We start from the raw sequence: 24,684 nt of genomic DNA on the forward strand, positions 1-24,684 counted from the left end.
CCACTGCGCCTGGCCAGCCTCAAGTCTTTTTGACACACCTTACTAGTCTTTGATAATTTCCTGGCTATCTAATAACTACTGTAGAGATTGTATATTTCCATGTTATTCCAAGGAGCTCTGGGTTTTTTTTAATTGGAAAAAAGTGGACACCATACTTTGGGTACTAGGAATGCTCATTGATAGAAGACGATCTGTTTCTAGGCCTTTCCAGTACTAACAGCTAGCAAATATAGGAGAGTGTATGTTTCCTCCCTGAAAAAAAAAAAAAAAAAAAAATTGGCCAGATGTGATGGCTCATACCTATAATCCCAATACTCTGGGAGGCTGAGGCAGGAGGATCACTTGAGCCCTAGAGTTCGAGACCAGCCTGGGCAACATAGACCACATCTCTTAAAAAAAAACTTTGAAAATTAGCCAGGCATAGTGGCTCAGGCCTGTAGTCCCAGCTACTCGGGGAGCTGATGGGGTTGGACGGCTTGAGCCCGGGGGATTGAAGCTGCAGGGAGCCTGGATCACACCACTGTACTCCTGCCTGGGCAACAGAGCAAGACCCTGTATCAAAAGAAAATAAAAAATAAGGCCGGTCACAGTGCCTCACGCCTGTAATCCCAGCATTTTGGGAGACCAAGGCAGGTGGATCATTTGAGGTCAGGAGTTTGAGACCAGGCTGGCCAACACAGTGAAACCCTGTTTCTACTACAAATCCAAAAATTAGCCAGGTGTGGTGGCAGGTGCCTGTAATCCCAGCTACTTGGGAGGCTGAAGCAAGAGAATTGCTTGAACCTGGGAGGCGGAGGTTGCAGTGAGCCGAGATCACGCCACTGCACTCCAGCCTGGGCAACAGAGTGAGACTCCCATCTCCAAAATAATAATAATAATAATAAAATAAAAAATAAATTCATCATGAGTTCACACCAATATTTTCCATTCAAATTCAGGACTGCAGAGGGTCTGGGGTTTGTATGTGTGTTTTAATCAGTTTCATTAAGATATAATTTACATACAATAAATTTACCTCTTTTAAATGTACAAATTAACGAGTATTGATAAATGTATAACCATCTCTACAAAGGCAATGTAGAAAATTTGCATCACAGGCCGGGCGCGGTGGCTCAAGCCTGTAATCCCAGCACTTTGGGAGGCCGAGACGGGTGGATCACGAGGTCAGGAGATCGAGACCATCCTGGCTAATACGGTGAAACCCCGTCTCTACTAAAAAATACAAAAAACTAGCCGGGCGACGAGGCGGGCGCCTGTAGTCCCAGCTACTCGGGAGGCTGAGACAGGAGAATGGCGTGAACCCGGGAGGCGGAGCTTACAGTGAGCTGAGAGCCGGCCACTGCACTCCAGCCTGGGTGGCAGAGCAAGACTCCGTCTCAAAAAAAAAAAAAAAGAAAAAGAAAAGAAAATTTGCATCACCCCATAAAGTCCTCTTATGCTTTTTTTGAGACTGCCTCAGTAGTAACCACTTCTAAATTTAGCAGAGAACTGCACACCTGGATTGTATTTTGACAGAACTTCCTTTAACCCAGTTGCTTTTAATAATTTTTTAATGATAAATTTTTACCAAAAATTTTATAGAATTTATTTACAACATTTCATAAGTTGTATTTCACTTACTGGTGTGGTATTATGCTAAGGAAACAGGTCTGGAGTCATGAAATCCTTAGGTGTCTAATTTTTCTAACCTCTAAGTTTCTGTGCTACTGCAGATCTCAGTTACTGTCTCTGGTGGTGGGTGTGTGCTGTGGAAGAGTCAGAGATAAGGCACTAGGCCGTTTCCTTCCAGGACAGTTAAGGAGAAAGAAGGAAATGAGCTCCAGGCATTACAAATCCACTGTTGATCATTCCTCTGGTCAGGTCTCCCCTTTAAATCCTTGGGAAGAAGCAACTGAGAAAAAGACAACTTCTTTAGGTCATGATTCTCCATCCCTGAGAGCAGAAGAGGCAGAAAGCCAAAAGGTCGACCACACATGTTTGCAACTCCTCATCCCAGCAAGATTTCTGTGCTGCCCTGGTGTTACCCTGCAGATGCCACCTTTTCCCAGTTTTCTACTGGTTTATTGGTCTTTCTCTTAATGATTTGTAAAAGCTCATAATATTATAAAACTTCATACAGTATCTGAGACCTGGGCTCAAAATACAGTCATGCATCGCTGAACGGTGGAGGTCACTGTTTGAACATCATAGCATGTACTCACACAAACTTAGATGGCATAGTCTGCTACATGCCTAGGGGTGTATGGGATAGTCTATTCCTCCTAGGGATAAACCTGTACAGCATGCTACTGAACACTAGGCAATTGTAGCACAATGGTAAATATTTGTGTATCTAAATGTGTCTAAACATAGAAAAGGGTAGAGTCAAAACATGGTATTATAGTTTTATGGGACCCCTGTTTTATATTTGCTCCATGAATGACTGAAATGTTATTATGCAACACATCATGGTGTTTTCTCCCTATTCTTTTTTTTTTTTTTTTTTTTTTTTTTGAGGCGGAGTCTCGCTTTGTCGCCCGGACTGGAGTGCAGTGGCCAGAGCTCAGCTCACTGCAAGCTCCGCCTCCCGGGTTTACACCATTCTCCTGCCTCAGCCTCCCGAGTTGCTGGGACTACAGGCGCCCGCCACCTCGCCCGGCTAGTTTTTGTATTTTTAGTAGAGACGGGGTTTCACCATGTTAGCCAGGATGGTCTCGATCTCCTGACCTCGTGATCCGCCCGTCTCGGCCTCCCAAAGTGCTGGGATGACAGGCTTGAGCCATCGCGCCCGGCCTTTTTTTTTTTTTTTTTTTTGCGATGGAGTCTTGCTCTGTCGCCCAGGATGGAATGCAGTGGCACTATCTTGCCTCACGGCAACCTCCACCTCCCAGGTTCAAGCAATTCTCATGCCTCAGTCTCCCCAAGTAGCAGGGACTACAGGTGTGCACCACCACACCCAGCTAATTTTTGTATTTTTAGTAGAGACAGGGTTTCACCGTGTTGGCCAGGCTGGTCTCAAACTCCCGACCTCAGGTGATCACCTGCCTCGTGGGATTACAGATGGAAGCCACTGCAGCCACTCCCTAGGTATTCTTTGGATTTAGTTTATGATTTCTAAATGTAATTTTTAAATGTCTCATCTAATTAAATGTTTTATCTAAATTTAACAATCTTTTATGTCTTCTGGGTTGTGAGTCATACCTATAAAAGTCTTCCCCACCTCAAGGTTATTTTTAAATCCCCTGCATATTCTTCTAGCACTTCTGTGACCACATCTATCTGAATTAATTTTGTTGTAAAGAATGAGGTAGGGGACCAACTTTTTTAATGTGGTTCTCAAGTTTTTACAATATATTGAATAATCCATCTTTTCCCCATTGATTTAAGATGCCATATTTATCCTATACTAAGTTACTGTATATATTTAGAACTATATCCAGACTTTTCGTTCCATTGTTCTACTTGTTCAATTATGTACCAATACCTCATATACCAATACTATGCTTTTTTTTTTTTTTTTTTTTGTGACACAGGGTCTTGCTCTGTCACCCCAGCTGGACTGCAGTGGTGCAATCTCGGCTCACTATAGCCTCTGCTTCCTAGGCTCAAGTGATCCTCACACCTCAGCCTCCTGAGTAGCTAGGACTATAGGCGTGCACCACCCCACCTGGCCAATTTTGTTTTTTGTGTTTTTTTTTCAGTAGAGATGGGGTTTCATCATGTTGCCCAGGCTGGTCTCGACCTCCTGTGCTCAAGTGATCCATCAACCTTGGCCTCCCAAAGTGTTGGGATTACAGGCATCAGCCACCATGCCCGGCCCCCATTTTTTAAATCATGATAAATTTATAATGTTCCTGAACCTTATGCAACTCTCTCATTTATATTTTCTCACATGTTGAATCCTACACACTTTTTCTGTATTCAGTTTCCTTCTTCATAAAGTACATCATTTAGTTCCTAGTTCTTTCGGTGAGAATGTGTGATTAGATAACCTGCTGAGTCTCAGCTTTAAAATATATATTACCCTCACTCCTGATTGATATTTTGGCTAGTGTGGTAGATATTTTAATGGGCTCTTTCATGCCACATCTTAACCCTCCTCCTATTTGGTGGGGTCAGAAACCTAAAAAATTACAGTCACCGTATTCCTGGGATCAGGGATGTGAGTATCTTCCGCCAATGAGGTGCCCAGGCTGGGGTTTGGAAAGCAAAAGGTTGTGGCTGAGAAGCAAGTGTCCGCAGTGGCAAAGCTCTCTTCCACGGTGGGCTCATTTCTGGGTGTGAGGCAGCTGTGGCAGAGGCAACAACACAACAGTCACAACAGTAGCTTTCTGGTCTCCAGACTGTAAGAAAATCTACAGATAGAGAGTATTAAAATTGAATTTAGCAAGGATGCAGGACACAGAATCAACCAAAAAGATTATTTCTACATATCAACAACATAAAATCAAAATATAATTTATGAGTTCAAGACCAGCCTAGCCAACATGGTGAAACCCTGTCTCTACCAAAAAATACAAAATTTAGTTGGGCGTTGTGGTGCGCACCTGTAGTCCCAGCTACTCTTGGGAGGCTGAGATGGGAGATTTGCTTGAACCTGGAAGGCAGAGGTTGCAGTGAGCCAAGATCACGCTCAGGCCTCAGTTTCTAAATACAGAGCTCTTCTTAAAGGACGCAGAGCTCCCTGGAAATACAGCTGACTCCAGAGTCGGGTCAGGACAAGGACAAGATGAACCTGGAATATATTGTTGGGCCAGAAAGTAACCGGGCGCAGTGGCTCAGGCCTGTAATCCCAGCACTTTAGGAGCCTGAGGCAGGTGGATCATCTAAGAACAGGAGTTCGAGACCAGCCTGGCCAACATGGTGAAACCCGCAATCCCCTAAACCACCGGGCTGGGAGAGCTTTTGGGTTGATGAATGCATCCGCATGCCCCAAGGATGGCACTCCCCATGCCACGGGAACAGAAGCGCCTGTGCTTGAGACCCTTCTGGACTTTGCCCTGTGCATCTCCTCATCTGCATCCTTTGTGCCTTTTTTTTTTTTTTTTTTTTGAGATAGGGTCTCACCGTCACCCAGGTCAGAGTGCAGTGGCAGGATCACGACTCACTGTAGCCTCAACTTCCCGGTCTCCAGTGACCCTCTCACCTCAGCCTCCTGAGTAGCTGGGACCATAGCTGTGCACCATCATGCCCGGCTCATTTTTGTATTTTTAGTAGAGACGGTTTCACCATGTTGCCCAGCATGGTCTCAAACTCATGAACTCAAGTGATCCACTTGCCTCGGACTTCCAAAGTGCTGGGATTATAGACATGAGTCATCGTACCTGGTCTTCTTTACATTTTTTTTTTTTTTTTTTGGGAGATGGAGTCTCGCTCTGTCGCCCAGGCTGGAGTGCAGTGGCCGGATCTCAGCTCACTGCAAGCTCCGCCTCCCGGCCGGGTTTACGCCATTCTCCTGCCTCAGTCTCCCGAGTAGCTGGACTACAGGCGCCCGCCGCCTCGCCCGGCTAGTTTTTTGTATTTTATTTATTTTTTTTTAGTAGAGACGGGGTTTCACAGTGTTAGCCAGGATGGTCTCGATCTCCTGACCTCGTGATCCGCCCACCTCGGCCTTCCAAAGTGCTGGGATTACAGGCTTGAGCCACCGCACCCGGCCGTACATTTTTATAATAAACCAGTAGTAGTAATGAAACTGGTTTCCTGAGTTCTGCAAACAATTCTAGCAAGTTATCCAGCCCGAGGAGGGGGTGGTAGATCAGAAGTATGTGAGGCCTCGACTTGTGATTGGCATCTGAGTTGGGGGGCAGTCTTGTAGGACTGAGCCTTTAACCTATGGGGTCTGATAGGAACTCCTGATAGTTAATGTTGGGATTGAATTATTGGTGTCCAGAGAGTTGGATAATTGGTTTTTGGTGTGGAAAAAACCCACACATTTGGTGTCAGAAGTGTGAATGGAGAAAGCTTACCTTTAAAATGTTAAATATTATTTCAAGGCTATGATATTTTATTTCTTTTGTCAGAACTCTCTTGGAGTCAAGATTCTGCCACCTGGCTGGGTGCGGTGGCTCACACCTGTAATCCCAGCACTTTGGGAGGCCAAGGTGGGTCGATCACTTGAGGTCAAGATTTCAAGACCAGTCTGGTCAACATGGTGAAAGCTCATCTCTATCAAAAACACAAAAATTAGCCGGGTGTGGTGGTGCATGCCTGTAATCTCAGCTACTCGGGAGGCTGAGGTAGGGGAATCGCTTGAACCTGAGAGGCAGAGGTTGCAGTGAGCCGAGATCACGCCACTGCACTCTCCAACCTGGGCGACAGAGGGAGACTCTGTCTCAAAAAAAAAAAAAAAAAAAGATTCTACCACCTGGCCAGGGCCTGTGTGTGCCAACATATGTTCTTGTGCCTGCCTGGATGTCCCCTGGCCTCACACAGTCATGAATCCTGCCCTGAACACTCACACAATCTACCTCCTTGTCCATAACCATTGCCCAAATGCCCAGCCCTCCTCTGCATGCCTTTTTCAGATGCAGTCACACACTGCCTAGCAACGTTTCAGTCAACCACGAACCAGGTATGTGACAGTGGCCCCTAAAATCATACCATATTTTTACTGCACCTTTTCTATGTTTAGATACAAAAATACCATTGTGCTGCAATTGCCTCCAGCATTCAGTACAGTAACATGGCTTCAGGTATGTAGACTAGAAGCAATAGGTTACCGTATAGCCAGGTGTGGAGTAGTGGATACCATCTGGGTTTGTGTAAATACACTGGCGTGCACACAGTGGAATTGCCTAATGACACGCATTTGTCAGAACCTATCTCTGTCATTAAGCAATGCATGGCGGTGCTTCCTTCTGCCTGTTTGGGTGATCTCTCTCCCACTCTCCTCCCATTGGCTTTGCCGCTTGACAAAGAGGCATCTTCAGTGAGCATGTGTGGACCCCAGGCCCCTGCATCCTTGCTGATCTTGCTAATTCTGATCTGATGACTTTTCTGATCCGATAAGCCCTCAATATCCAGGTGTCCATCCTGGAATGTTAACAAGGTAGTGGTTGGAAGTGTGGGCTTGGCCTGGCGTGGTTACATACCTGTAATCTCATACCTGTAATCTCAAAACTTCGGGAGGCTGAGATGGGAGGATTACTTGAGTCCAGTAGCTTAAGCCTGGCCTTAAGGCTGAGGTGGGAGGATTGCTTGAGCCCAGCCTGGCCAACGTGGCAAAATCCCATCTCTACAAAAATACAAAAAGTAGCCAAGTGTAGTGGCAAGCATCTCTGGTCCCAGGTACTCAGGAGGCTGAGGTGGGAGAATTACTTGAGCCAGGAGGGTCAAGACTGCAGTGAGCTGTGATCCCATCACTGTACTCCAGCCTGGGCAAGAGGGTGAGCCCCTGTCTCAAAAAAAAAAAAAAAAAATGAAGAAGAAGAAGAAAAGAAGTGTGGGCTCTGGTGTCACTCAGATCTGAGTTCCTTTCCTGTTTCCAACAGGTGTTAGCTGAATGAACTTGTGAGTCAGTTTCTTTTTGCATGAAAAGAGGGAAATAAGAGTACCTGCCCCAGGCCAGGCACGGTGGCTCACACCTGTAATCCCAGCACTTTGGTAGGCTGAGGCAGGTGGATCTCCTGAGATCAGGAGTTTGAGACCAGCCCGGCCAACATGGTGAAACCCCATCTCTACTAAAAATACAAAATTAGCCAGATGTGGTATCATGTCCCAGCTGCTCAGGAGGCTGAGGCAAGAGAATCACCTGAACTTGGGAGGCAGAGGTTGCAGTGAGCCAAGATCACGCCATTTCACTCCAGCCTGGGGAACAAGAGCAAAACTCTGTCTCAAAAAAAAAAAAAGAGGCCGGGCGCGGTGGCTCAAGCCTGTAATCCCAGCACTTTGGGAGGCCGAGACGGGCGGATCACGAGGTCAGGAGATCGAGACCATCCTGGCTAATACGGTGAAACCCCGTCTCTACTAAAAATACAAAAAAACTAGCCGGGCGAGGTGGCGGGCGCCTGTAGTCCCAGCTACTTGGGAGGCTGAGGCAGGAGAATGGCGGAAACCCAGGAGGTGGAGCTTGCAGTGAGCTGAGATCTGGCCACTGCACTCCAGTCCGGGCGACAGAGCGAGACTCCGCCTCAAAAAAAAAAAAAAAAAAAAGAAAAAAGAAAAAGAAAAAGAGTACCTGCCCCAAAGAGGTATTGTGGGGCTATAGAAGACAGGTACACAAAGCACTTAATAATAGTACCTGGAACATGCTATAAGCTCAATACATATATTATTGTTGTCATTTTTAATTAATTAATGTATTTATTTACCTACTGAGACAGGGCCTCACTCTCTTGCCTAGGCTGGAGTGCAGTGGTACAGTCACAGTTCACTGTAGCCCTGACCTCCCAGGCTCAAGCAGTCCTCCCAGCTCAGCCTCCTGAGTAGCTGGGCCTACAGACATGCTAATTTTAGTGGCAGTGATGCCTGGCTAATTTTTGTATTGTTTGTAGAGACAGGATTTTGCCAGGTTGCCCAGGCTAGTCTTGAATTCCTGGGCTCAAGCAATCCTTCTGCCTTGGCCTCCCAGGGTATTGGGATTATAGGCGTAAGCAACCACACCCAGCCCTATTGTTGCCATTGTTGTAGTTGTTGTGATAGAGGACATGTTGGGAGGTGGTGTATCAGCCACCTCTGTGTCCTGCGTCATATCCCTGGGCCTTCCCTCTGACCCAGCTGCATCTGAGGGTCTACTCACTTTGCACTGATAGCTTCTTGCTTTAACTGCATAATACACATGTTCACTTTCTGTCCTGGGGTGTTTGCAGTGCCTGGGGTGAGACGCTGAGGGAAGCCTGCTTGGAATACCCACATGCTAGTCTAGAAGTGGGGAGGTGTCACTTCCTGGGATGATCCTCAACCAATGAGGGTTGGACACCAATGGATAAATACCTCTCACTATCAATCCTCAAGTGGACAATACTGAGAAGAGGCTCTTGGACTCTTCAGAAGATTCCAGTGGGCTCACGTCCAGCTGCCCACCACAGTGCCCAACTCAGCAAAACACCCTGTACTGGCTTTTCCTGTGGCACACTGGGCCTGCCTCCCAGGGCCACCTCCTACATAAATGATTTGCATAGAAGGCCTTATTTCAGGCTCTGCTTTCAGGTCTAGTCCAAGATAAAGCAAGGGACCAGAAGGCCCTAGAAAGCAGCCTCAGGGAACAAAATTAACCCCTAGGAATGGATGGCAACAAGGACTCCCTTGCTGGTGATAGGCAGGCAGTGAGAACCCTTAGCACACCACAGCTCCACAATTCCTAAGACCTTCCCTTGCCATGTGGAATGAGGTTTAGAAAGAAAAGAGGCACTAATGGACGCCAGCATTCCAGCACTTGAAAGGTTTGGGGCAATGCTAATTATGTGGATTGTGAAGCTAGTTGGCTTCTCTTAGCTGCCTTAGAAGCTTTGCAAGGATAAAATGAGAGGCTACCAGTTCAGGGCAAGCTGTGAAACCCTGAGGATAGGGTTTAAGCCACCTTCATTTATCACAGCCAGCCGGAAGACTGTGCTGAAAGCCAATTCCAGAATCTGATCAAAAGGGTGGGGCAACCAAGGAGGAGATGGAATGAGCACATCTGGCATTTCTGCTCTGCTAACGTCTGACACTGACAGGGGCTGGGTGGGCCTTGGGATGTGGATATTTGAGAATATGAAACTCCCAAAGCCCACAAGCTCTCTTGAGAAGGAGAACAGCCCCTCTTCTTAGAAGACCTCACATGAGGCAGGTGCCTCACAATATTTTTTAAATGATTGTGGCAAGTTACACATAACATAAAATTTACCATTTTAACCAATTTTAGGTGTGTAATTCAATGGGATTAAAAACATTCATTCATATTGACTGGCACAATAGCTCACACCTGTAATCCCAGCACTTTGGGAGGCCGAGGCAGGCAAATCACTTGAGGTCAGCCGTTTGAGACCAGCCTGGCCAACATGGTGAAACCTCGTCTCTACTAAAAATACAAAAATTAACTGGGTGTGGTGGTGGGTGCCTGTAGTCCCAGCTACTTGGGAGGCTGAGGCACAAGAATCACTTGAACCTGGGAGGCAGAGGTTGCAGTGGGCCTAGGTCATACCACTGCACTCCAGCCTGGGTGACAGAGAGAGACTCTGTCTCAAAAAACACCAAAAACAAAACTCATATTATTGTGTAACCATCACCACTTTCCATCTTTTTTCCAAAACTTTTTGTCTTCCCAAACTGAAACGCTGTACCCGTTAGCCAGTCACTCCTAATCGTCGCCGGACCCCAGCCCCTGGGAACCACCATTTTATTTGCTTCACTACATTTTGCTTGTCTTCTTTAAGATCCATCCCTGTCTCCTTCATAGCTTAATAACCAGGGTCGGGTCTCAGCGGAGCCTGATGGAGGAAGGGCAGTTCCTGATGTGAGCGGCAATTGCTGAGCCACACAAAGACTGCAGCGTCTGCGGGTGCGCTCCTCCAGGAGCCAGGGGAGCCCACAGCAGCGTGGGTCTGAGCGGGCTAAGGCAGTGAATGTGGATATAAGACTATATCAGGAAATGGAGGGCCAGGCGAGGTGGCTCACGCCTGTAATCCCAGTACTTTGAGAGGCTGAGGTGGGCGGATCACTTGAGGTCAGGGGTTGAAGACCAGCCTGGCCAACATGGTGAAACCCTGTCTCTACTAAAAATACAAAAATTAGCTGGGGATGGTGGCACATGCCTGTAATGCCAGCTACTTGAGAGGCTGAGGCAGGCGAATCGCTTGAACCCGGGAGGCGGAAGTCGCAGTGAGCCAAGATGGCACCGTTGCACTCCAACCTGGGCGACAGAGCCAGACTCTGTCTCTAAAAAAAAAAGGAAATGGAGGTTTAGTGTTGTGTCAAGGACACCTGGAACTGGTCCTAAACATGCATGATGGGTCTCCTTGAAGCTTGGATCCCACAAGACTCTACAGCTGAGTGGTCTAATACGGGATCCACAGCAAACCAGAGGCAATGCTACATTCTGAGGGAAATAGGGTAGTTGTACTTGTTAAAATGATAGGATTTTTGGATATGCTGGGTTAAATAAAATATATTATTCCAATTCATTTCGCCTGTTTCTCTTTTCTCCTTTTCTTCCTTCCTTCCTTTTCTTTTTTCTTTTTTTTTTTTCTTCTTTTCTTTCATTTCTTTTTTTAACACAGGTCTCACTCTGTTGCCCAGGCTGGAGTGCTGTGGTGCAATCTCGGCTCACTGCAACATCCACCTCCTGGGTTTGAGCGATTCTTGTGCGTCAGCCTCCTAAGTAGATGGAATTACAAGCACCCGCCACTACGCCCAGCTAATTTTTTTGTATTTTTAGTAGAGATGGGGTTTCACCATGTTGGCCAAGCTGCTCTTGAACTCCTGACCTCAAGTGATCCACCCACCTCAGCCTCCCGACGTGCTGGGATTATAGGCGTGAGCCACCATGCCCGGCCATCTTTTCATTTTTTTATTGTGTCTACTAGAAAGAGTGAAAAGTATGCCCATGTGGCTGACATTATATTTCTATTGGACAGTGGTGACCAGTGGAAAATATCATGGAGATGCCAGACAGGTGTGAGCAGAATATTGAAGAGTCAGAAGGCTCAGAGAAGGATGCATGTTCAGATGAATTTATTCTGGGAGACGCTTTCTTTACTAAAGCAATTCAGGGCTGGGCACAGTGGCTCACGCTTGTAATTCCAGCACTTTAGGACACCGAGGTAGGCTGATCATCTGAGGTCAAGAGTTCGAGACCAGCCTGGCCACTATGGTGAAACCCCATCTCTACTAAAAACACAAAAATTAGCTGGGTGTGGTGGTGAGTGCCTGTAATCTCAGCTACTCGGGAGGCTGAGGCATGAGAATCGCTTGAACCAGGGAAGTAGAGATTGAATTGAGCTGAGATCGTGCCACTGGACTCCAGCCTGGGCAACTCTCAAATTTTTTTGAGAATCCATCTCAAAAAAAAAAAAAAAGAAGAAGAGAAAGAACATAAAAGGCCATGTGAGAGGCAGAAGTTGAAGTGAGGCAACCACAAGCAATGTTTGGAGCCCCAGAAGCTGGAAGAGGCAAGAAGGCTCCCCCCGAGAAATTTTGGATGGAGCACAGCTCTACAGACACCTTGGTTTTGGACTTCCAGCCTCCAGAACTGTGAAATGGTTGCTGTAAGCCACCAATTTGTGGTCATTTGTAGCAGCAGTCCTAGGGGACTAAAATATTCTCCCTCCCCACAACTCAACTCCGTGGACTCTGTCCCTGGAACGTGACTGGGAAAGGCAGCACATCAAGGCACACCTTTGGCATTAGCTAAATCTGGAGGGTTAGCTAAATCATGAACATCAATGAACGTCTTTTTTTTTTTTTTTTTTTTGAGATGGAGTCTCATCTTGTCCCCCAGGCTGTAGTGCAGTGGCATGATCTTGGCTCACTGCAACCTCTGCCTCCCAGGCTCAAGTGATTCTCCTGCCTAAACCTCCTGAGTAGCTGGAACTACACACACGCACCACCACACCCGGCTAATTTTTGTATTTTTAGTAGAGACCGGGTTTTTGCCATGTTGGCCAGGCTGGTCTCGAACTCCTGACCTCAAGTGATTCACCTGCCTCAGCCTCAAGTTTGCTTTTTGTTCATGGAAATCAGCTTCATAAAAAGCATCTTACCCTGAGAGGTAGTTTGTTTCTGTAAATTTCAGAAGTTGAGTTCAGAATAGACATATCCAGGTTTATAAGAATCACAGGCTTCTGAAATATAAGAGGGAAAATAATTGACTTAGGATATGTGACAGGCGAGGCTGTTTTTAAAAATCCTATTTCTAGTAGCTGGGTGGCCTGACAGAACCAGGTATTAACTAATTTTTTCCTGAACTGTGTTAAATAATTTATTCTTGAAAATGTTAGCTGGGCATAACGCCTCATGCCTGTAATCCCAACATTTTGGGAGGCTGAGGCAGGAAGATTGGTCGAGCCCAGGAGTTCGAGACCAGCTTGGGCAATATAGCAAGATACCTGTCTTTACCAAAAAAAAAAAAAAAAAAAAAAATTAGACGTGATGGTGCACACCTGTAGCCCCACTACTCAGGAGCTTGAAGTGGGTTGATTGCTTCAGCCCAAGATGTAGAGGGTGCAGTGAGCTGAAAGTGTGCCACTGCACTCTGGCCTGAGTGACAGAGTGAGAGTCTCAAAAAAAAAAAGAAGAAAGGCAGGAAAGAAAGAAAGAAAAAGGAAGGAAGGAAGGAAGGAAGGAAGGAAGGAAGGAAGGAAGGAAGGAAGGAAGGAAGGAAGGAAGAAAGGAAAGAAAGAGAGAGAGAGAAAGAAAAAGAGAAGAAAGCAAAGGAAAGGAAAGGGAGGGGAGGGGAGGGGAGGGGAGGGAAGGTAAAAGAAAGACAGGAAGGAAGGAAGGAGGGAGGGAGGGAGGAAGGAAGGAAGCAGGGAGGGAAGGAGGGAGGAAAGGAAGGAAATGTTTGAGTAATGATCCTGTATCCTCCTCTCTGGATTTTTTCTATGACATTCCCCGACCACATCTTTCCCTCTTCCCCACCCTCCATTGCCTGATGAAATTTTTTAGGAGCTGGGGTGCTGGTTGCCATTGGTTCCTTACGGTGTGCCTGTATTGCTCGAATCCACCCCATTCTCAGGCTCCTGAAGCCCCTGAGTATGGTGACATCACAGGGACTACCTGTCTCTAGTCACCAGCACCTCTTATCTCTTATCCCAAACTGTGGCTCACCTTGCTGTCTTGGTGCCACCTCCCAGAACACAGGGGTGGCATACTGTAGCTCCTGGGAATGTTCGGCCTCTGGGCAAAAGATAAGGAATAGGAGTTATTGGGCCAATTACCTGAATTTCTAAGCACATGAGGGCAGTGGGATAGACTCTGCAGAACATGCTCACCATCTTGGGCTGTGGAAACACATGGTCTGGATCCCACTTCTGGGACAGATCCCTCCTCTGTAAAATGAGAATGACATAAATTGGGGGTTGGTAGTGTTTGTGTTAGAAAAGGTGGGTAAATTACTCAGCACTGCGTCTGGAATGTGGTCGTGTTGGCTGGGATTGTTCTACTGTCAGCTGATGATAGGGTTTGGCTGTGTCCTCACCCAAATCACATCTTGAATTGTAGTCCCCACAAACCCCACGTGTCATGGGAGGGACCAGGTGGAGATAATTAAATCATGGGGGTGGTTTCTGTCACACTGTTCTAGTGATAGTGAGTTAGTTCTCATAAGATCTGATGGTTTTATAAGGTTTTTCCCCCTTCCCTTGGCTCTCATTCTTCTCTCTCCTGCTGCCTTGTGAAGAAGGATGTGTTCGCTTCCCCTTCCACCATGATTGTAAGTTTCCTGAGGCCTCCCAAGCCCTGCGGAACTGTGAGTCAATTAAAACTCTTTCCTTTATAAATTGCCCCATCTCAGGTATGTCCTTATAATAGCAAGAGAATGGACTAATACATCAGCCAAGGCGCTGGGTCTTGTTTACTGCAAAGCAATGTGCAGTGCCTGCTTTGAGAGGTGACCATGAAAGACTGTGAAACACAGTGCAGATCATTCTGAACAGATGTGAAAAATCTTCAAGATATGTTGTTACACGAAAAAAAAAAAAATCAAGGTATAGAAAGTCATACCTACAATATGCTACAATCACTACCATTTCTTTATTATACATATAGAATATCTGTGGAAGGATTAAAAAAAACAAACAAACAGTTTTTACCCCTAGAAAGTAGGGACTGGGCATCAATAGACATTGAACTCTATCCCTTTTGCTCCACCCCCCACTCCCGTATGTCTGCCAACCTTAACAAAATCAAAAGACAAAAACCTGAAACCACCCAAAACACCCAACAAAGTTCTCTTACTTGCTTGTTTTTCATGGATATTTGCATAGATTCCAACTTCCACAGCTGTGTCTCCACAGTCCCTGGGCACATTATTTCTCATAGCTTTTCCTACATAAATCGGTACAGAATCATTAAATTAAATCAATTCAGCCATATTTCTCTCATCTCCTCAGCCAAGGAGCAGAACTCCCCAAAGTTCTGAAACAAGGAGTGACTTGTTCCAATGGCCCAAACTGTTGTCTAACAAAGGAATACTATAGACTCAGCAGGGAGTCTAGACACGGCTTCACCAAGCCAGGGGCTGTTCTGATTTATTTTCCTGGCTTTCAGAGGAACAGGCTTTACCTGTCAGATTATGCCTGAACTAGCCAGACTTATTTCCTTCGCTGAAGAGAATATTCTGTGGAAGCTTTGTAATATCTTCAAGAGAGTGTAAATGGCCTACTGAATTCTTTTTTTTTTTTTTTTTTTTTTTTTTTTTTAAGACAGAGTCTCGATCTGTGGCCCAGGCTGGAGTGCCATGGTGCAATCTCCACTCACCGCAACCTCCGCCTCCTGGTTTCAAGCAATTCTCCTGCCTCAGCCTCCCAAGTAGCTGGGATTACAGGCATGTACCACGATGCCCAGCTAATTTTTTGTATTTTTAGTAGAGGTGGGGCTTCACCGTGTTGGCCAGGCTGGTCTCAAACTCCTGACTTCAGGTGATCAAAATGCTTGGATTATAGGCATGAGCCACTGTGCCCGGCCAGCCTCGCTGAATTCTATTGTTAGCTCCAGCCAGTAATAAAAAATATTAATGCCACTTTTGCAATAACCTGGACTTTTTATAGGAAGGAGAAACATGTTTTTAAGACATATGAGATGTGGGCCAGGGTGCAGTGGCTCACGCCTGTAATCCCAGTGCTTTGGGAAGCTGAGGTGGGAGGATCACTTGAGGCCAGGAATTCAAGACCAGCCTGGGGAACATAGTGAGACATTGTCTCTAAAAAGAATTTTTTTTTTTTTTTTTTGAGACGGAGTCTCGCTCTGTCGCCCAGGCTGGAGTGCAGTGGCCGGATCTCAGCTCACTGCAAGCTCCGCCTCCCAGGTTTACGCCATTCTCCTGCCTCAGCCTCCTGAGTAGCTGGGACTACAGGCGCCCGCCACCTCGCCCGGCTCGTTTTTTGTATATTTTAGTAGAGACGGGGTTTCACAGTGTTAGCCAGGATGGTCTTGATCTCCTGACCTCGTGATCCGCCCATCTCGGCCTCCCAAAGTGCTGGGATTACAGGCTTGAGCCACCGCGCCCGGCCACTAGAATTTTGTAATTAAAAAAAAAAATACTGTAATCCCAGCACTTTGGGAGGCTGAGGCAGGAGGATGATTTGAGTCCAGGAGTTCAAGACTAGCCTGGGCAACATGGTGAAACCTACAAAAAAAAAAAAAAAAAAATTAGCCAGGCATGGTGTGCACCTGTGGTCCCAGCTACTCAGGTGGCTGAGGCAGGAGGAGGCCTGGGAGGTCAAGGTTGCAGTGAGCCATGATTGCACCACTGCACTCCAGCCTTGGGTGATGGAAGTGAGATCCTGTCTCAAAAAAAAAATACATATATATATATATACACATACACACATATATACACACATATATATACACACACATATATATACATATACATATATATATACATGTATGGGATTACAGCCCCAGCTATAATCCCAGCTCCAGCACTTTGGGTGGCCGAGATAGGCAGATCACGAGGTCAGGAGTTCAAGACCAGCCTGGCCAACATAGTGAAACCCCGTCTCTACTAAAAATCAAAAATTAGCCAAGCGTGGTGGCGGGCACCTGTAATCCCAGCTACTTGGGAGGTTGAGGCAGGAGAATCGTGTGAACTCGGGAGGTGGAGCTTGCAGTGAGCGGAGATTGTGCCACTGCACTTCAGCCTGGGCAACAGAGTGAGGCCCCATCTCTTAAAAAATGAAACGAAATAAAATAAAATCTTAAAGATGCATCAGATGTATAACTCGTGACCTCTGTGTTCAAGTTTTATGTCAGCTGAGTCCCTGACTTCTGAGTTGTGACTCTCTGGAGATGGTTCTCAATTGGTTCTCTTGCCAGTTCTGACAATATCTCCATGGCCCATTCCACAAGTCAGAACACTGAGGCTCAGAAGCAACAGCCTGAGGGGCTTGTCCAACAGCCCTCAGTTTGCTGATGGGCACCAGTGCTGGGACACAGTCTTTTGTGTAAATCTTCATATCCTTCCGCACTCATGTGCCAAATGAAAAAATGAAAAAACCAATTTGAAGTCCTAACCAGCAGTGGCCATAAAACATGAGGAATGAAAAACAGTAAGTGGGCTGAGTACAGTGGCTCATGTCTGTAATCCCAGCACTTTGGGAGGCTGAGGTGGGAGGATCGCCTGAGTCCAGGAGTTCAAGATCGGCCTAGGCAACATAGTGAGATTCCCGTCTCCAAAAAACACTTTTTAAAAAAAAAGCTGTAACTGATTCTTCTAATAACATTGACAAGTTTTCTGTGGATGAAGCACTTAAGGTGGGGAAGAGAGAAATGATGCTTTTTTGTTTCTGTTTTTGTTTTTTTTTTTTTGAGTCTGGTGTGTTTAATAAGGTTTTTTTAAAAAAAATCTTATAGTAGAATAGATTATACTTTTACATTGAAAATCTAGAAAGCATAGAAATGTAGAAAGAAAATATATATATATATATATTAGGTTGGTGCAAAAGTAATTATGGGCCAGGCATAATGGCTCACGTCTGTAATCCCAGTACTCTGGGAGGCTGAGGTGGGCAGATCACCTGAGGTCAGGAGTTCAAGACCAACCTGATCAACATGGTGAAACCCTGTCTTTACTAAAAATACATGGTGATGGGTGCCTGTAATCCCAGCTACTCAGGAGGCTGAGGCAGGAGAATCGCTTGAACCAGGGAGACAGAGGCTGCTGTGAGCCGAGACTGCACCACTGCACTCCAGCCTGGGCAACAGAGCAAGACTCCATTTCAAAAAAAAAAAAAAGTAATTGCAGGTTTTGCCATAAAAGTAATAGCAAAAATTGCAATTACTTATGCACCAACTTAATATTTTTAATACTTCCAGCCCCAAACAATTGTAAACCTTTTGAAGGTGTCTTTTGTGCTAATGGGATGACGCTTGCTTGTCCTCATGCACTGAGCCTCCCCTACGTATGTGGCAGACCTAGAGTTGCGCGAGGCAAAGCTCTTGCTTGAGGTATTTGCAGTCAGGAGCAGCCGCACCACTTGCAGTGCCCAGGGCGAAACGAACACTGTTCACATGCCTTAAACTTGTGTTTAATTAAGAACACAAGTTCTTGGCCCAGCACAGTGGCTCACACCTGTAATCCCAACACTATGGGAGGCCGAACGGGGAGGATTGCTTGAGCCCAAGAGTTCAAGACCAGCCTGGGCAACATAGTGAGGCCCCGTCTCTATTTAATATAGAATAAAAAAATAAGAGAGAGAGAGAGAGAGAAAAAAAAAAGGAACACAAGTTCTTAAAGTCACGACCAAGTACGTCTTTCATAAGAAGTTATACAAAGAAGAGAAAAGGGCCTCTTGTTTAAAAACATTAATAATTGCACACCCATGTTCCTAGCATTATTAAACAATAGACAAAAGGTAGAAGCAACCTGGGCATCCATGGGGGATAAATGGATAAACAAGGTGTGGTGTACTTATGTACAATGGGGCATTCTTCAGCCTTATCAAGGAAGGAAATTCTGACACATACGACAACATGGATGAACCTTGAGGACATTAATTGAAGTGAAATAAGCCAGTTATGAAAGGACAAATGCTTCCACTTCTACGAGGTGCCTGGAGGAGTCAAACTAATAGAGATAGAAAGCAGAATAGTGGTTGGCAGAGCCTGGGGGAAGAAGGGATGGGGAGCTAGTGTGTAATGGGGACAGAGTTTCAGTTTGGGAAGATGAAAAAGTTCTGGACGTGGATGGTGGAGAAGGGTGCATGACAATGGGAACGTGCTTAATGCCACCGAACTATGCATTTAAGCATGGTTTAAAGTGGCCAATTTAGTGTTATGTATATTTTACCACCATTAAGAATTTTTAAAAGAGTATAAAATATTATTAAGAATTTCAAGATGTGGCTGGGAGCAGTGACTCATGCCTGTAATCCCAGCACTTTGGGAAGCTGAGGTGGGTGGATCGCCTGAGGCCGGGAGTTCGAGACCAGCCTGGCTCACATGGTGAAACCCTGTCTCTACTAAAAATACAAAAAACTTAGCTGGATGTGGTGGCGTACACCTGTAATCCCAGCTTCTTGGGAGGCCGAGGCAGGAGAATTGCTTGAACCCAGGAGGCGGAAGCTGCAGTGAGCTGAGATCGCACCACTGCACTCCAGCCTGGGCAACAAGAGCAAAACTCTGTCTCAAAAATAAATAAATAAACAAACAAACAAATAAATAAATACCAAATGTGGAGTTCTTCTTGGCACAGGGCCCTGTGTGACTGCACAGGCTGCACATCTGTGAAGCCAGCTCTGCTCGCCCTCAATCAGAAAAGGCTTTCCCTGGAGAAAGAATTACCCTCTGCATGAACTGTTCAGGGAGTCTATTCCATTCCCACTCCCCTTTCTCGTCTTTTCCTCCTGTTTTCATTTTCTCCCTATTCTATTTCTAATCCCCTTTTCTCTTTCTCCTCACCCTCTGCCCTGCTGTCTGTATCCCAAACCCATGGGAAAACGGTGGCAAAGCGACTAAAAGAACTTACTTGCTTTGTATTTGGGCAGTATCCAAAAAGCCACAATTAGGATTATCACCAGCAGCAGCAGTAATAACCCCGGAAGCAGTAGCTTCAGACAGAAAGGACAGCTGTCTCCGCCTGGAAGAAGACAGCATCCACTGGTGACCATAGCATTTTCTTTGCCAATGACGTTAAGCCAGTAAGTGTTTTAGAAAAGGTGATGTCTCCCAAGTTAACCAATGTACTATGCACCCAGGTTCCCAAATGGTCATGACATCTGCCACTTATAGGACTTATTAGTCAATAAAGTTCTTGACCGGGCGTGGTGGCTCACACCTGTAATCCCAGCATTTTCGGAGATCAAGGACGGAGGATCGCCTGAGGCCAGGAGTTTGAGACCAGCCTGGGCAACATAGTGAGGCCCTTGTTTCTACAAAATAAATAAATACATAAAAATTAGCCAGGTGGTGGCCGGGCGCGGTGGCTCAAGCCTGTAATCCCAGCACTTTGGGAGGCCGAGACGGGCGGATCACGAGGTCAGGAGATCGAGACCATCCTGGCTAACATGGTGAAACCCGGTCTCTACTAAAAATACAAAAAACTAGCCGGGCGAGGTGGCGGGCGCCTGTAGTCCCAGCTACTCGGGAGGCTGAGGCAGGAGAATGGCGTAAACCCGGGAGGCGGAACTTGCAGTGAGCTGAGATCCGGCCACTGCACTCCAGCCTGGGCGACAGAGCGAGACTCCGTCTCAACAAAAAAAAAAAAAAAAAAATTAGCCAGGTGTGATGGCATGTGCCTATGATCCCAGCTACTCAGGAGGCTGAGGCAGGGGGAATCGCTTGACCCCAGGAGGTGGAGGCTGCAGAGAGCTACAACTGTGCCACTGCACTCCAGCCTGAGTGACAGAACCAGACCCTGTCTCAATAAATAAATAAATTAATAAATAAATAAAAATAGCCTAGGCGCAGTGGCTCACACCTGTAATCCTAGCACTTTGGGAGGCCAAGGCGGGTAGATCACCCGAGGTCAGGAGTTCAAGGCCAGCCTGGCCAACATGGTGAAACCCCGTCTCTACCCAAAATACAAAAATTAGCAGAGCCTGGTGGCATGTGCCTATAGTTCCAGCTACTCGGGAGGCTGAGGCATGAGAATCACTTGAACCCAGGAGGCAGAGGTTGCAGTGAGCCGAGATCAAGCCACTGCACTCTAGCCTGGGTGAGTGAGACTCCATCTCAAAATAAATAGAAAAATAAATAAATAATAAAATAAGTAAAAATAATAAAGTTTAAAAAGTCATGAGCAAGCACATCTTCCACAGTGGTCATCCAAAGAAGAGAAAAGCAATGTTTCTGGGGTCATAAGCAGCAGAAAAGCCTGGGTGTTTACTGGGCAAGGCCCTGAGTCCTGGCAGCATGTTTCGTGTCATCCAAACAGCTGCCAGTTTTCGAGTTTTAGCTGCAGGCCAGGCACTGTGTTAGGTACTTAGCCTGTGTTGTCTCACTTATCCTGTTGGCATCATTCCCATTTTATAGATGAGGCGAGTAAGGCTCAGGGAGGTGAAATGACTTTCCTAAGGTCACACAGCCAGTGAATGGAAGGGCTGTGACTCATAGCCAAATGCCTGACTCCAGCAGGCTGCCTCACTTGTTAGACCACCCTCACTGAATACCAGGGCGTAGGTTCTGTTCTGAGGATGTGGCTGGCTGGAGTGGTCAGTGTCCAAGCATGCCTTGTGCCTTTGCTAACCTAGTTTTTCTTTTCTTTTTTTTTTTTTTTTTTTTTTTTTTTTTTTTTTTTTTTTTTTTGAGACGGAGTCTGGCTCTGTCGCCCAGGCTGGAGTGCAGCGGCGCGATCTCGGCTCACTGCAAGCTCCACCTCCCGGTTTACGCCATTCTCCTGCCTCAGCCTCCCGAGTAGCTGGGACTACAGGCGCCCGCCATCTCGCCCGGCTGGTTTTTTGTATTTTTTTAGTAGAGACAGGGTTTCACCGTGTAGACCAGGATGGTCTCGATCTCCTGACCTCGTGATCCACCCGTCTTGGCCTCCCAAAGTGCTGGGATCACAGGCTTGAGCCACCGCGCCCGGCCTCTTTTTCTTTTTTCTTTGAGACAGGGTCTCGCTCTGTTGTGCAGGCTGGAGTTCAGGGCACGATGATCATAGCTCACTGCAGCCTCTACCTCTCAGGCTCAAGCAATCCTCCTACCTCATCCTCCAAGTAGCTGAGACCACAGGCATGCACCACCACACCCGGCTAATTTTTTTTATTTTCTGTAGAGACAGGGGTTTTGCCATGTTGCCCAGGCTGGTCTCAAACTCCTGGGCTCAAGTAATCTGCCAGTCACAACCTTCCAAAGTGCTGGGATTACAGGTGTGAGTCACTGCACGTGACCTAGTTTTCCTTCTATCCTTCCACCTTGACAAATGCACCCTCAGAAGGACCTGGAAGGTCAGGTTTGAATCTGGAATTCTCAGACTTTCCAGAGTTTGGCATCAGGACGTGGCAGCATGGACCGAACCCACTGAAGTCCCGGGCTGCCCCACTTCCCACTTGGGCTCTGACCTGCACCCTAAGGGGCCTTGCATGCACGTGGACGCCCCAGCCCACATGTGCAAACACCATCCACACCCCCCATAAACAGCTCCCTTGGCTCAGGTCTAGGGATGCTCATACCCTCACTGTGGGCCACCCTCGGGAGGATGAGCTGGGGGAGAGACTGACTGGTACAGGCCCTGGAAATGGGTTCTGATCTGAACCCATTGGGCAGGGGATCTGGGTCCAGGTACCCAGAGTGTGGAGCAGAAAAGTGGGAGTATAGGGTCTGGGTGGGTGCACCCCCATGGCTCCCTGAACCCCTCAGCCTAGGGGAAGGTACATAGCCCGGAGGTACCAGACCAGAGCCCTCCAAACACAGAGCTTGGCCAGGGGCGCCTCTTGCCCTGAGCCAAGGGTGGTGCAGGAGTCTGGACTCACCATTGTTAGCAGTGGAGCAACAAACAGCCAAGCAAGAAGGCATGGGTATTAGAAATCGGTACAAGATGGCCAGGCGTAGTGGCTCACGCCTGTTACCCCAGCACTTTGGGAGGCCGAGGTGGGCAGATCACTTGAGGCCAGGAGTTTGAGACCAGCCTGGCCAACATGGTGAAAACCCATCTCTACTGAAAATACAGAAATTAACCAAGCGTGGTGGTGGGTGCCTGTAGTCCCAGCTACTCAGGAAGCTGAGGCACGAGAATCTCTAGAACCTGCGAGGCAGAGGTTGCAATGAGCCGAGATTGCAGCACTGCACTCCAGCCTGGGCAACAGAGTGACATTCTGTCAAAAAGAAAAGAAAAGAAAAAGAAAAAGAAAAAAAGAAAAGAAAAGAAAAGAAAAGAAAAGAAAAGAAAAGAAAAGAAAAGAAAAGAAAGAAAAGAAAGAAAGAAAAGAAAGAAAAGAAAGAAAAAGAAGAAAGAAAGAAGAAAGAAGGAAGGAAGGAAGGAAGGAAGGTAGGTAGGTAGGTAGGAAGGGCATACAGATGACAAAAAAAAAAAAAAAAAAAAACACAAAGAAAACCGATCTGGCAGTTTCAAGAGAGGTGCAAATTGGAAGGGGAGGGCAGAAAGTTTCGCCACAAGTCCCCCTCCTGCTCCAGCTTCTAGGCTTTTCTATGGTTCCTTTATGGCAGAAAGCAACCCCATGAGAGTTTGCATAGACTCTATCATAGGGACCCTCCATGTGGAAGCAGGTGACCGCGGTGGGAAATGGGCAGGCAGAGGAGCAGCTGCAGTTTCTGGAAGCGAGTTCAGACCTGGCTGAAAGAACTCAGGTCTCTCTTACCTGTTGAGGGCATGGTGACAGTTTGACTGTATGCTGCATAGTCGGGCAATCTGTTTTTAGCTTCACACCTATACTCTTCCTCTTCTCCAGGATTCTTCCTGGTTAACTTAAATTCAGCAGACTCCCTGTCGTACTTGGAAATAGCTGGTGATATGGCAATATGCTTTTCAAAGAAAGTGTAATTGATGGGCAGCGAGCCATTGACTGAGAGGCAATGTAATGTTATATGTCGGTCTGTTTCTGTTTGAATGACCGTAATGTTCAGCACTGGGGCAGTCACCGGGTCTGGAAGAATGAAAGTGAACATGGAAAAGATAAACAGACTGGGCATGCTCACTCAGACCACAAATACGGGTGGAACCCTTACTCCATTCCAGGCTGTGGAACCAAGATGAACGACCCCCTTCCTGAGAAGTCAAGAAGCTCACCACCCACTGGGAAAGGCCAGTGGGCATGTGGCCAACCCCGTGCAGTGTGGGGTTAGCCGAGGTTCTCAGCCCAGTGCTGAGAAAGCCAGAGAGTGGAGGGTATCTCTCTGCTTTGAGGAAATGGGGTATAAGGTTGCCCTTCCTAGAATTCACAATCTATTTATTGTTAATAATGAATATAATTTTGTCAATGATCCAGTTCTAAGTATGAAGTTGATAAGTGGTTTTTTATGTTTATTTTTTATAGACATAGGGTCTTACCATGTTGGCCAGGTTGGTCTTGAACTCCTGGCCTCAAGTGATCCTCCCACCTTGAATTCCCAAAGTGCTGGGGTTACAGGCAGAAGCCACCACACCCGGCCCAAGATGTGCTTTTATTCTCATTCCTTGTAAATTTACAGTGGGATTTTTTAATCCAAAAATATCATTTTCTTTTCAATGTATTTATTTATTCAGAGACAGGGTCTTGCTCTGTCAACCATGCTGGAGTGAAGTGGCACAATTATAGCTCACTGTAACCTCAAACTCCCGGGCTCAAGTGATCCTCCTGCCTCAGCCTCCCCTGGAGCTGGGACTACAAGTGCACACTGCTGGCTAATTTTTAAATGTTTTGTAGAGACAGGGTCTCGCTATGTTGCCCGAGCTGGTCTCAAACTCTTGGCTTCAAGTGATTTTCACACCTCAGCCTCCCAAAGTGCTGGGATTTCAGGTGTGAGCCACCACGCCCAGCCCCAAAAATATTGTTTTCTCTAACTGTACTTTTATTTATAGAACTCAGCTGCACAATTATCTTTCACTTTCTCCAAAGAGCAGGAGTAACCCTGCTAGCTAGATTCAAGAGAAACTCTCAACAGGAAATGGGTCTGCTACACTGTTAGATCATA

The 24,684-nt window shown here is 46.6% G+C and overlaps 1 protein-coding gene across 10 annotated transcripts in view; it reads right to left on the reverse strand.

Moving 5' to 3' along the window:
- Window positions 1–1,410: 1,410 nt before the first annotated feature.
- MILR1 (mast cell immunoglobulin like receptor 1) overlaps window positions 1,411–24,684 on the reverse strand; it is a 31,289-nt gene continuing 8,015 nt past the window's right edge. The window contains exons 4-11 of one of the 10 annotated variants that reach the window (XR_004430736.1): window positions 23,373–23,657; window positions 19,583–19,693; window positions 14,851–14,940; window positions 13,887–13,943; window positions 13,723–13,791; window positions 13,056–13,152; window positions 12,657–12,737; window positions 4,315–4,334 (exon numbers count right to left, since the gene is read on the reverse strand). Coding sequence is in view for 9 of the 10 variants with exons in the window: in XM_033183951.1 (XP_033039842.1) it covers window positions 1,857–1,893; window positions 4,121–4,334; window positions 13,723–13,791; window positions 13,887–13,943; window positions 14,851–14,940; window positions 19,583–19,693; window positions 23,373–23,657 (863 nt within the window). In the remaining variant the exon portion in view is untranslated. Of the gene's footprint in view, window positions 1,933–4,120; window positions 4,335–12,656; window positions 12,738–13,055; window positions 13,153–13,722; window positions 13,792–13,886; window positions 13,944–14,850; window positions 14,941–19,582; window positions 19,694–23,372; window positions 23,658–24,684 lie in introns of those variants that run through there. The other 9 variants (XM_033183953.1, XM_033183951.1, XM_033183952.1 and 6 more) reach the window with 9 other exon arrangements.

Source organism: Trachypithecus francoisi, unplaced genomic scaffold (assembly GCF_009764315.1).
Source record: "Trachypithecus francoisi isolate TF-2019V2 unplaced genomic scaffold, Tfra_2.0 Lachesis_group20, whole genome shotgun sequence".
Taxonomy (NCBI): Eukaryota; Metazoa; Chordata; class Mammalia; order Primates; family Cercopithecidae; genus Trachypithecus; species Trachypithecus francoisi.